The sequence below is a fragment of the Nyctereutes procyonoides genome, unplaced genomic scaffold (genome assembly GCF_905146905.1).
Source record: "Nyctereutes procyonoides isolate TBG_1078 unplaced genomic scaffold, NYPRO_anot_genome, whole genome shotgun sequence".
Lineage (NCBI taxonomy): Eukaryota > Metazoa > Chordata > Mammalia > Carnivora > Canidae > Nyctereutes > Nyctereutes procyonoides.
The window spans coordinates 34,569,507-34,581,549 of NW_026575133.1; the positions used below are offsets into that span (position 1 = coordinate 34,569,507).

A 12,043-nucleotide genomic window follows, 5' to 3' on the forward strand; every position below is an offset into this window, starting at 1 on the left:
GCCTCCTCCCCACACGGGTCCACCTACCTCGCAGGCCAGGTGGGCCGTCCTGGAGGCCACGGTCACCCTCTGTGCCCGAGCAGCCAGGCGACGGCCCCCAGGGGAGGCAGGCCCGGGCCTTCCCCTGCAGCTCCCCACGAGTGGACTCGGCCACCAGCTTCCCGAGACGAGACTCATCCGTAAACCTCTCAGTATTCAAGTTTATTTATAAAGTTACTTCCTAAAAACGTTGCACATAAATATCTAAATGAGGTTTGTCCTGCTACGCGCTCCTCTGCCGTAGGTCGCTCTCGGAGCGGGGGGCAGGCGCCCCGGAGGGTCCCAGCCGCGGAGAACACACCCTCCCGCGGCACCTGGTCCCCACGGCCACCTCCTGGCAGGACGGGGCTCTCGGCCTGGACCCTGCAGCCGTCGCCACGCCGGGGCCGGTGGCACATCGCAAGGGTGCCCCTGGAAGCCCCAGTCGCCGGGGCTGACGCGGAGGCCCATCCAGTTAGGTTTTCATAACCGCCAGGAAGGAAGACTGCAGGAGGAAGGAGGGCGAGGCTGGGCAGCGGCTGTCCTGGGGTGGCAACGCCGGGCCTGCCAGTCCCCCGGCCCTCAGGGTGCCTGTGTCCCCGGGCACGGCCCGGCCCGTGGCAGACGTGGCCCTGGGAGGAGCGGGGGAGGCAGCCCCGGGGGAGCCCTGGGCCTGCCCCGACTCAATCCCGCACTCACCTCCTGGAGCAGCTGCCCCAGCCTCTCCCGGCTGTGGATGGAGCGCCTGCAGGAGAGAGGACACGGTAGCCCCGGGCCCCCGCCCCCCGCCAGGAGGCGGCATCTCTCCTGCTGCTGCCCCGCCTGGGCACGGGGAGGGGGACACCAAGACGCTGCGGGCGCCCTGGCCCGGGCCCCACCTGTCTATCCTGGTGGCGATGGTCACCGTGAAGGCCCCCTCTGTGTCTGGCAGGTAGGTGGAGGGCACAATCCTGTAGGTCCCCGCCGACAGGTGGCACAGCCGGCTCACTTCCTGGGCGTAGCAGTGTGGCACGCAGCTCAGCAGAGGCTCCTGGAGCAGCAGGCAGGGCGCGCCCGGGCCACCCCCGTCCACCGGAACCTGGGGGGACACACGGGCTGACGGGGAGGCCTGTGGCGGGGCTGCTGTGACCACCCGGACCGCTCTCCTCCTAGGTCGGGGCTTCACTCCCCTCCTGAGGCTGGGACGTCGGGGTCGGGAGGAGCCGCGGCCGTCGGCCCGGATCTCCCAGGGCTCCACGCCCAGGCCGCCCTCGTCACACGCCTGACCCTGACCTCTCCAAGGGGACACCTGCCACCCTGCCAAGCCAGGCTCACATGGCCCCTGACTCCTGTCGGGGGCAGGAGGCCCCAGAATCACCACTGCCCGGGGCTCCTTCCAAGAGTCCTGACTGGCTCCGGGCAGGTTTATCAAAGCTCCCAGACGCCCCCCAGATGCAGGATGAGCCCTCCGCTCGCAGAGCACAGCGGGTCCCCCGCGGGTTCAGAAGCTTCTCGGGGACGTTCCTACCCTTCCCTCTGTCATCTGCACCCCAGCCCTCCACCGGCGCCCACCAGGTCACGGAGCTCATTGTCCAGGGGCCCCGAGGAGGAGCAGAGCGGGGCTGGAGCCACTTCAGTGCGTGCAATCTGGGCGCCTGACCTCTGCCCCCGGCACCGTGCCCGGGCCCGGCCCTGCCCCCGCTCGGCTATGTGCGTCCTGCATCAGCGCCGGGAGAGCAGCCGAGGCGGAGGAAGGCCTGGGGCGCCCGTGTGACGCACTGGCCGCACGTCGGCAGGGACGCACCTCCTCTCCACCCACAACAACTTTTGGTCTGAGGATCCTCCGGGCAGCTGCTCGCCACGGTGTTGGCGGCTGGGCCCCTCCCCCTCCCTGCTCTTCCGGGGGAGCCGGTGCTGCCGCAGTCTGGTGCCCCCGCTGGTGCCCGCTGCCTGGAGGAGCAGCCCAGGGGTGGGGGGCACAGGGCACGCCCTCAGGCCTCCTGGGCAGGAGGCACCTTCTGGGGGCAGAACTGACCTCCTGACACTTGTGGGCTGGGGGGCGGACGGGGAACATCACTGACCTAGGACCCCAGCGAGTCACAGACTTCGTGAGACCAAGAGACCAAGAACCAGATCCTGCAGGCGACCGGCCAGCCCAGCTGGGCCCCACGACCGAGTCCGCGCCTCTCTGGGGAGCCCGGGCACCTGTGTGGACGCACCCCCATCTGGGAGCGGGAGGAGCTTGCCTGGAAGACGTGGAAGCCGATGGGGCGGCACTGGCTGTCCTGGCAGTGCTGGCGCAGGGTGATCCGGACGCAGCGGGGGCCTGCGCCGTCAGGGACAGCGAGGGGGAAGCAGGGGTTGGTGGGGTAGGAGGCGAAGTTCCTGCTGCCGCCTGCTGTCCGGCCGATCCTCCAGGAGCCGCGCAGCTGCACAGTCTCCCACTCGCCTGCGGGCAGGGCCTCCCCAGGGCCCGGGCTCTTGGCCACCGGCTTGATGGCGCTGCGGGAAGGACACAGCGGGGGGGCTGGCAGCGCGCTCCCCGCACCGGCCACGGACACACCCCGCCCTCCAGGAAGCAGCCCGGGCCGCGTGCCCCTTCCCTCGGCCTGGAGCCCGGCCCTGCCCCCTCACCTGAGGGAGACTCTCCCACTGGAGAAGACCCGCAGCAGAAACTGCCCCGGCACGTCCTTCAGGAAGGTGCTGGGCACGGCCAGGTAGTAGCCGGGGCCGAGTTCACAGCGGACGTGCACCTCCCGGTCGTAGGCGTGGCACACGGTGCCGGCCACGGGGGGCGTGGACAGGACCCGGGGCAGGCTGACCCGCCGCTTCTCCACCTGCACAGAGCAGCACCGTGTGCCGGGCCTCTCCGACGAGTTAACAGAGGCAAGCACCCAGACCTGGGGGCCCCCGTGGGGCAGGGGCAGGGGCCGGCTCCGGCTCCAAGTGGCCACCAGCCCAGGGCTCTCCCACGACCCTGGAGGCAGCGGCCGTCCCACACGTGCGCCTGCAAATCCTTCTGCTTTGGGAGAGATTAGACCCCCTAGATGGGGCCGTGTCCTGTGCCTCCGGCCGGTCAGCCAACGGCTGTCTTTGTCCCGTCTCCCTCTGCCCGACAGACCCGGCTGGGCCAGGCGGAGCTGGGTCTGTGGGAGCTGCAGTGGGTCTGTGACCCCAGAGCACCAGATGGGCCGGTGGGAGGCACGCGAGGCTCCGGGGGTCGCTGGTGTCCCAGCACCCAGACCCTGAGCAGGGAGCCGGGAGCCGGGGAGGGGTTACCTTCCAGATATGCAGGCCCACGGCCTGGTAGTCCTCGCCCAGGAGGCTGGCCGGGCTCCACGCGGCACGCTCGTCCCCCGCCAGAGCCCGGGCCCGGCCTGCACCGGCCGCTGCGCGCACCCGGGGCCTCTGCAGGACAGCAGCAAACACCTCACTGGGTTCCGACACCCGCAGCCAGAATTTGGGGTTGCTGGGAAAGCCGCTGTTGTTCCGACAGCCTCCTGCCGACTGCCCCCTGACCCAGGCCCCGGGCAGCTCCTGAGTGTGGCACAGCGCCCTGTCTAGGGGACCAGCGGGCAGCAGCGTCAGGAAAGGGCCTTCCTGCCACGCTCACCTCCACCGGCCACGGCAGCCTACGGGGGCTACGGTCTCCCGCCACCTCCGGCCGCCTGGGACCGGAGCGCATGGAGCCACCTCTGCACATGCACAGAAGCCAAGGAGCCCAGAGCCTGGGGGTCGTGCCGGGAGCCCCAGCCCGCACGGGGCCTCACCTGAGTAGAGACTCTGCAGGTGGCCGGCCTCTGTGATGGGGAAGCCAACGGTGACCTCGTCGAACTCCCGGAGGAACTCCTCCTCCTCCACCCAGAACTCTCCTTCCTGCAGCTGCGACAGCAACTCAGACCCGTCGGCGGGGTCCACCTGGCTCCAGCCTTCGCCCCTGGAAGGCAGCTTAGGTCAGTGGCGGCCCCCATCCCCGAGCGCGGACTGCGGGGCCCTTCCTCGGGGCGGTCACCCCTCCTTCCCTGAGGCTCCTGCCCCTGGACAGGTCTGCCCAGGCTGTGCCCGTCAGCGGGCCAACGACAGATGTGCCCGATTGTGTCAGACGGAGCTGCCGCCGGCCTCCTGGCTCAGGAGCAACAGTCGGATACGTGGACCTGCTGCGGTCAGCCAAGGGGTGCAGACCCCGTGCCCTCCTTCGAACCTGGTGCCCAGCGTCAGGAATACCTGAAGGCAGAGCTGAGCACCGTGACCTGGGCACTGCTGGTCACTTGCAGGCTGACTGGGGAGCCACCATTCCGCGGCGCCTTCCAGACAGGAGCCCAGCCACGCGCTGTCCTGCCAGCCGCAAACCACCGCGGGCGCTGCAGCCCAGGCACATGCGCGGTTAGGGTAGCTGTCCGCTGCACTCGGGCCCAACGCCCCCCCTCCCCCCTCCCCGCCAGCAGCACAGCCCCGGGCCTCACCCACACTCACCCCTCTCTCCAGGGCCCCTGCCAGCAGCGCCGGCCCCAGGGGTTCTGGATCCGCAGCAGCAGGATGCTCTGGCCGGCCCGCCCGGGCAGCTCCCGCACATCCGAGACCACGAAGGCGTGGAACTCCCCCAGCTCCCTGGCCCCTGGGTGAGGAACACTGTGCTTGTCGGCAGGAGGTCCCCAAAGCGAGCGCACGTGCAGCTCTGTCTCCTGCCCCGTGGGACGCACTAGCCCCCCCGCCTGGCCACGCCGGCGCCCAGTACCCACGGACCCCTGGGGCCCTCCTCCCGACAGCTGCGCACGAGTGAGCTCAGAGCCACAGCACGGGACCTGGGTTGGGACCGTGGCTCAGCTGCCACAGGCCCGGCAGCTCATTCCCCAGTCAGGGCCTCGGTCCTCGCCCGGGTGGGGAGAGGCCGGCCGGCGGGCTGACCAGGCGCCAGGGCCCCAGTGCAGGCCAGTTCTCAAACACGCGGCTACAAGCAGCGTCGCCAGCAGCTCCGTGACGGGCCGGCGACCACCGAGAGCATCTCCTGGCGAGGCCGGCCGGAGGGAAGGCTGGAGGCCCCAGAGGGGAATCAACCCCACCTGCCCAGGCCCTGGGACAAACCATGCGGAAGCGGAGGGGCCCCACCTGGGGACAGTGTGGTCCAGAGAGCAGAACCCAGAGGGACGCTGTAGCCACCACCCTGGATGACTGCCCGAGTCCCCCGCCCCGGGACACCTCAGTGGGATCCAGCTGAGCGCCAGCAGCCCCCTCTTGGCCTGGGCGTCTGCAAAGCCCGGGGTGCTGAGAATCAGCCCTGCCCACCCCAGGGGCCGCGGACGCTGACCCTCAGGGGAAGCATTGATGCTGCGTCCGGCACGTCAGCACGGCCCTCTGCGGGCGGCCCTCGCCTCCCAAACGGGGTGGTGGACCCAAGCCGCACAGCCTTAGCTGCACACGTGTCCGTTTATCTCCGTGTCTGTGTTCTCGGGCCCTAAGCTCCGTTACGAACGTCATTCTAAACGTGAGCTGTTATGCGTCAAGACGTTCAGTAACGTGAAGAAGCGAAAAGACCTGAACTGTCGGGCGTTAAGGGAAAGAGTAAGAGAACACGGCAGCTCCACCAGGAACCAGGTGCGGACGGTGTACAGAGCACCTGACCAAGCGGCACGTCGTGCAAGAGGCGACATGCACACCTGTTCGTGGAAACCCGGAGGTCCACAGAAAGCCAAAACAGCTGTTTGTGTGGCGTTTTTCTTTCGACAAACTCCAATGAGCATGAACATCCCTGAACTGAAAACCTGAGCGCTGACTTTGGCAGGTAACCGAGAGGTGCAGCCACCCCGTCTCCTAGAGTCCGTGGGGCGGCTGCTGTGGCACAGGCTCGGCCTCACCCTACTGGTGAGTTGGGGAGAAAAGACAAAAGGTCAAGGGAAAGAGGGAGCCTCCCTCTGGAGGAGGACGGGTGGCAGGGGAAGGTCGCACGCCAGACACCAGCTGCGCAGGACAAGCGTCTTGTTTCCCCCTGGCTCTGGGGGGACCCGGAGAACAAGCCCGTGGCCCCGGCCCCCGCCTTACCTGCTCTGGGGCTGAGCACCGAGCAGCTTATCAGACAGCGGTCCTTGAGGCTGAGCAGCTGCCGGCAAGTCCTGTGCTCCGAGCCAGGCCCAGCCTGTTGGCCACTGGTTCTCACCAAGTCCTTCAGGTTCCACCTTTCCGCCAGGCCACCGGTGAGGTCCACCAGGGCATCTGCCACCTGCCCTGCCCACAGGTGCTCATAGGACCCATAGACCCTAGGAAGACAACCACAGGAGTGAGCCTCGGGCACTGGGGCACGGCGCCGCCTGTCTTCCAGCCCTGCGTCTGCAACACCCCAAATCAGCTCACCCCCTACTTGAGTTGCTCTTTACTCCTGCCTCGTCCTCACCAGGAAAGGACAACACCTGACCCTCAAAGGCCGTATGGCCCAGCGGCCCAGCAACGCCCTGCGGCCTCCAGCGCGGAGACAAGCGCAAGGCGGTGTGGGGCGCCGGGCTGTGAACACCCGCTCCTCCACCCTGGCCGTGGACGGAGGCGCACCGACGTCGCCGCAGCCCCGCCATCAGCGAGTGCGGTGCAGCCTCCTCGGGAAGGCTGCGCAATGCACTCGAGGAGGGAAGTGTTGCGATTCAGACCCAGGGTGAGCGTCTCGGTCTCAGGCAGGACAATAAACAAGCACTGAGACCCGCGTGGCTTCGCTCGTCCCATGGTTTGCAGTGGTGAGTGATGCACATCCTCTCTCTGGAGGTGACGGCTCCCCGCCCGACTGTGAAGCGAGGGCAGGGAGAGGGGGAGCGGGCGGGGGGAGATGCAACACGGGCCATGTCTCAGACTTCCTGCCTCGGGACCGGTAGCCCCACCCCAGGCCTGGATGCCAGGTCCCTGGAACGGACGGGGGCGCCGCAGCCCAGGGAGACGGCAGACGTGCTCCCCAGGCCCCCGCCCCCCCCCCCCCCCCCCAGCCTCCGGCACGCGTACTTGGCGTAGACCTTCTCCAGTAAGGGAAGCCAGAACACATCCTCTCTCTGGCACCGGGAGAAGCAGAGTCTCCCTGCAAGACAAGGCAGACGGTCATCTATGGTCACCTCCACCCAGCGTCCAAATTGCCAAACTCGACAGGTAAAGGAGCCACGGTACGTTTGGTCACACCAGCTCGGCTGTCCTGGAGGAAAGACCTACCACGCACAGGGAGAGGCAAAAGGAGGGCATGAGAGACAACGCACGCGGTGCTTCCCAAGCATCGTCACCGGAGCCGCTGCGCGGTACCCGCTGTTCCGCCGGGGGCCCTACTCTGATGGACACCCGGACGTCAGTGTCTGTGCGCAACCCAACTGTCACGCAGGAAACAGACTTTTGGATACAACACATTGGGACCACCGGAGGGAGCCAAGTGTGTCCAAAAGCTTAAAGCCAACCATGATGTCCTACGGACCCAATAAGGTCTCGACCCGAATCTGAAACAAATGTGACTTCCACAGGCAGTTCTCCACGGGGCGGGCCGCACGCGGCAGTCACAGCACCCCCCAGCTGCGGGCCGGTGCCTCGGGGACTCCGCCAGCACCTGGGCCCGAGGCGGTCACTGCAGGCTCTGGTGTTCTGGCCCCACAGCAAGCAGCGCCGGCTTTGCACCCAGACAGACTGTCTGCTCCGGGCCCTGCAGCTGACTAGCTAGGACCACAGTAACAAGGGCTTTAGGGCCCTCGATTGTAAGCAAGGGGCAAGGCCAGCGAGGCCTGTGAGAGCGAAGGCCAGCAACTGTGGTGCTGAGCAGGGCCTGGGGACTTGGGAGTAGCCGTCAACACTGCCGCCCTCGTCTACCAAGTAGCAGCCAAATGCAAAGCTGTGAACGCTCCTGGGGAAGCGGCCCGAGCAGGCCTTTATACCTGTGCTGGCTGCCTGGCACCTAGCACGGTTTTAATCACCTTTTGCCAACTTAGACTCAAAACTCTTTAAAAAAAAAAACCAACTAGCTAAGGAAACTTACTCCAACCCAGGGGCAATGGACCCCTCAGCCAACCCTGCCCTACTCTAGGCTGGCGTGCTCCTCTTTTCCTCCCAAATGCTCCACCTGCACCAGAACCCAGGGCTCAGGAGGGCAGAGCAGGGCAGAAAGCACGGGCACTGGAGCCCTGGGGACCCGCGGACAGTGTCTGCACCTCGGAGGCCCTGCGGCCCCGAGCAGAGCTCCCTCTTCCCAGCAGCCACGCTGGGCGACTGCAGCACAACCCACAGAGCAGGAGCTGCAGCTGCCCTGCCTCTTGCTTCCTTCCTGTGTGGTGCAGACAGGAAGGCCGCCCCGCCACAGATACCTGGTCCAGGAGGTACTGGCTCTTCTGCAGGGCGGCGCAGGCACACAGGAGCCAGCAGTCTCCCAGCAGCCCTTGCTTCACCTGTCCCTCCTGCGGGTTATCTGCAAACAGCCGCGGCGTGGCACAAATCTCCTGAAACAAAGCACATCACCCAGTTACATCCAGTCTAAAAATAAGAACACAGGATCTAGGCGACAGGCACTGGGGATGAGCCTTTGTGGCCCACGTAGCCTGAGAGGGGAGGGGGAGCAGCTGGCCTCTGGCAGCCACGATGTCAGCCCTCCTGGGGCAAAAGCCCAGCTCTGGATGAATCCCACCACCCCCTTCTCGAAAGAGCTAGCCGTGGCCCTAGACAACAGTTTTGATTTAAATTCCTAACAGCAAAGCCCAGATGGGTCCTCCGGAGTGCTGGAGATCGGGCTCACTCCCCCCGCCCCCCAGGGTACTTTGTACCTTCCCCTTTCTCCCTCTTCTGCTCACTTCCATGCCCCGCCCCTGCCTGGTCCACACCCCATGAGCTAGGGACCTTGCTAAGGACCTTGCTGGAAGCTCGCTCAGAAGCGGCCCCACCTGACCCCTCTCCTGCCTTCAGAGGTTCCCCGACCCCTCTGTCTCCCACCCCTGCAGGGAGAATTGCATCAGCAGAAGGCAGAGCGAGAGCCCCCGCCCCCTGTAAGGGACTATCCCCTGCAGTACTTCCCCTGGAGGCTCCCTTTGCTGACAGACTTCTTGAAAGAACAGCCCTTCCTTCCTCCCTCCGTCCTCCCTCCCTCCTGCTCACTCAGCACAGTCACCTGGCAGCATCAGAACAGCGGGTCCTGGTGCAGCCACTCTGGAAAACTGTGTGGAGGTTCCTCAAAGAGTTAAAAATAGACCTGCCCTACGACCCAGCAATTGCACTGCTGGGGATTGACCCCAAAGATACAGATGCAGTGAAACGCCGGGACACCTGCACCCCGATGTTTCTAGCAGCCATGTCCACAATAGCCAAACTGTGGAAGGAGCCTCGGTGCCCATCGAAAGATGATGGATAAAGAAGATGTGGTCTATGTATACAATGGAATATTACTCAGCCATTAGAAACGACAAATACCCACCATTTGCTTCAACGTGGATGGAACTGGAGGGTATGATGCTGAGTGAAGTAAGTCAGTCGGAGAAGGACAAACATTATATGGTCTCATTCATTTGGGGAATATAAATAATAGTGAAAGGGAATAGAACGGAAGGGAGAAGAAATGTGTGGGAAATATCAGAAAGGGAGACAGAACATGAAGACTTCTAACTCTGGGAAACGAACTAGGGGTGGTGGAAGGGGAGGTGGGGGGGGGTCGGGGTGACTGGGTGACGGGCACTGAGGGGGACACTTGACGGGATGAGCCCTGGGGGTTATGCTATATGTTGCCAAATTGAGCTCCAATAAAAAAAAAAAAATTTAAAATTAAAAAAAAAACAAACAAACAGCGGGCCCCTGTGCAGGCCCCACAGGCCCCGTCTAGGCTCCCATGGCTGCACGTGCCCCCGGCTGTCCTTCCAGCCCCCTGCCTGCGGCTTCTCCACGCCACCTGCCCGGGCCCCCGCTTGAACCCGCTGGTCCCCTCAAGGCTTGCCTCCAAGCCGTCTCTTCTCCAGACCCACGTTCGTTCTCCGGGGACACTCGGGGCCCAGGCCCCAAGGCCCCCCGTTACGGTCCCGGTGCCCAGATGGAGCCTCCAGCCCTGGGCTTCCCGAGTGCCCGGCCCTCCTGCCCACCTGCGTGCTGGCAGCTCTGCCTGCACCTGTGAGAGCAAACCCGAGACGACCATCCCCAGCGCCCCAGCGCCCCAGCGCCTGCCAGTGGCCCTTGCAGGCTCAGCTCTGGAACCGGTCCTTGACCCTCGCATCACCCCCTCTGCTTGCAACCGGCCACTGAAGCTCATCAGCTGCGCTCCACACTGCTCCTGGAGCCCATCCACGGCTCGGGGGCCCTGCGCCTTTCTCCGGGGTCTCCGGGGTCACCGCCGGGTCAGCCCGCTCCCGGCCGGCAGGAACGACGAGCTTCGTGACCACAGGCCCGCGCGCCTCTGCTGCTAAAACCCTCCAACGGCCCCACACTGAGCCCCGAACGCACGATCCACGCACGCTGCACCGGCTCGGCCCCTGCACGGCCAGGCGGCCCCTGCGGGCCTTGCTCGGCGGAGAACCCGCTTCCAAAGACGCCCACGCGCCCCGGGCCGGGGACCCCCTGCGCCGGTTCACTGCGATGGTCACGCGTGAAAGCGCGGGGCGCAGGTCCGCGGCGGCCGGGCCCTCCCGGGGCGGGCGGGGTCACGGGCGGCTCCCAGGGACCCCCCGCCGCAGGCCGGGCCCGCGCCCCCACCTGAGGCCGCCTCCACGTGATGTCCTCGCGGAACTGGGCCAGCGGCGTGGAGAAGCTGGACAAGAGCGAGGAGTCCGAGGCGGGGAAGTCGGCGTCCCGGAACAGCTCCCTGGCCGGCGCCCGCATCCCGCGCCCCGGCTCCCAGGGGCGGCCCCGGGAGGAGCGCGCCCGCCCGGTCGCCGCGGTAACCGCCGGGCCACGGGACGCAGCGGCGCGCTCGCGCGAGAGCGGCGGAAACGCGAGCTCCCAGGGGGCGTGGCTCCCGAGCCCGGCTCTCGCGAGACCGCGCCGCCGTCGCCCCGGCTGCGCGAGGATGTCCCCGGGCGGCGTCCGGGAAGGGACCCCGGTGGCAGCTCAGCCCGCGCAGGCCGGCGGGACTCGCGCCCTCGTGTCCTCGAGTCCGGCGTCGGGCCGCTCGGACTGGCGGGCTCCCGGGGCTGAAGAGGCCTCCTGGGCCGAGGTCGGGGCGCGGACTACAGGTCCCAGCATGCCGCGCCGCCTCCCAGAATGCGCCGCTGCTTCCGGCGCGCGGCGGCCGCACAGCCTGTCGGGGGAGGAGCCGGGGAGGCGGGGGAGGCGGCGGCGGCGGCGGCGGCGGCGGCGGGCGGGGCCGAGGGCTGGGCGGCCGGGGACGCTGTCCCGAGGCCCGCGGAGACCAGACGCACCGGACCCTGCGCGGGGCAGGGGGGAGTCCGCGGCGGACGGCGGGGCAGGCAGCGACGTGCTGGACGTGCTGCGGGGGCGACGGCGCGGCTCTGGCCGCCTGCCTGCGTGCTCCCGGGGCCGCCCGAGCCGCCGCTTCCTGCCACCCGGGGTCTGACGGCGGCCAGCGGAGGCCGGTGTCTGTCCGCCCCGCCCCCCGCCGCAGCCACGCCCCCCGCCCGCAGCCCACGCCCCCCCGCCGCTGTGGTCTGTTTGCACGGACACCCCTCCCTCCTCCCCCTGCGTCCCCCTCCCCCTCCTCCCCCTCCCCCTCCCCTCCTCCCCCTCCCCCTCCCTCCTCCCCCCTCCTTCTCTCTTCCTTCTCCTCCCCCCTCCCTCCTCCCCCCTCCTTCTCTCTTCCTCCTTCTCTCCCTCCCTCCTCCTCCCCCTCCCTCCTCCCCCCTCCTTCTCTCCCTCCCTCCTCCTCCCTCCCTAGTCCCCCTCTCTCCTCCCCCCTCCTTCTCCCCCTCCCCTCCTCCCCCTCCCCCCTCCCTACTGCCCCTCCCTTCTCCCCCCTACTCCTCCCCCTCCCTCCTCCCCCTCCCTCCTCCCCCCTACTCCTCCCCCTCCCCCCTCCCTCCTCCCCCTCCCTCCTCCCCCTCTCTCCTCCCTCCTCCCCCTCCCCCTCCCTCCTCCCCCCTCCTTCTCTCCCTCCCTCCTCCTCCCTCCCCCTCCTCCC

The 12,043-nt window shown here is 67.4% G+C and overlaps 1 protein-coding gene across 2 annotated transcripts; it reads right to left on the bottom strand.

The window, feature by feature from the left end:
- Window positions 1–186: 186 nt before the first annotated feature.
- CAPN10 (calpain 10) lies at window positions 187–10,911 on the bottom strand. 2 transcript variants are annotated; one of them, XM_055300308.1, is made up of 12 exons: window positions 10,663–10,911; window positions 8,304–8,435; window positions 6,973–7,169; window positions 6,034–6,248; window positions 4,471–4,612; window positions 3,768–3,934; window positions 3,277–3,557; window positions 2,632–2,834; window positions 2,244–2,499; window positions 897–1,096; window positions 718–763; window positions 187–523 (listed from the first exon to the last, which is right to left on the bottom strand). In XM_055300308.1, exons 1-12 carry the CDS (start codon window positions 10,786–10,788, stop codon window positions 494–496), a joined length of 1,995 nt encoding a protein of 664 aa, XP_055156283.1. In that variant the 5' UTR covers window positions 10,789–10,911; the 3' UTR covers window positions 187–493. The 2 variants fall into 2 exon arrangements, with proteins under 2 accessions (XP_055156283.1, XP_055156282.1); XM_055300307.1 differs by having other exon boundaries at window positions 187–763.
- Between the last annotated feature and the right edge of the window lie 1,132 nt (window positions 10,912–12,043).

Bases quoted from the DNA above. Each gene is read 5' to 3' on its own strand.
- CAPN10 (XM_055300307.1), bottom strand. From the start codon at position 10,788: ATGCGGGCGCCGGCCAGGGAGCTGTTCCGGGACGCCGACTTCCCCGCC. The intron at 4,613-6,033 runs GTAAGGCGGGGG...TTCCTCACCCAG, and splicing joins GGTGCTCAGCCCCAGAGCAG to GGGCCAGGGAGCTGGGGGAG. The intron at 2,835-3,276 runs GTAACCCCTCCC...TGCTCTGTGCAG, and splicing joins TGGGCCTGCATATCTGGAAG to GTGGAGAAGCGGCGGGTCAG.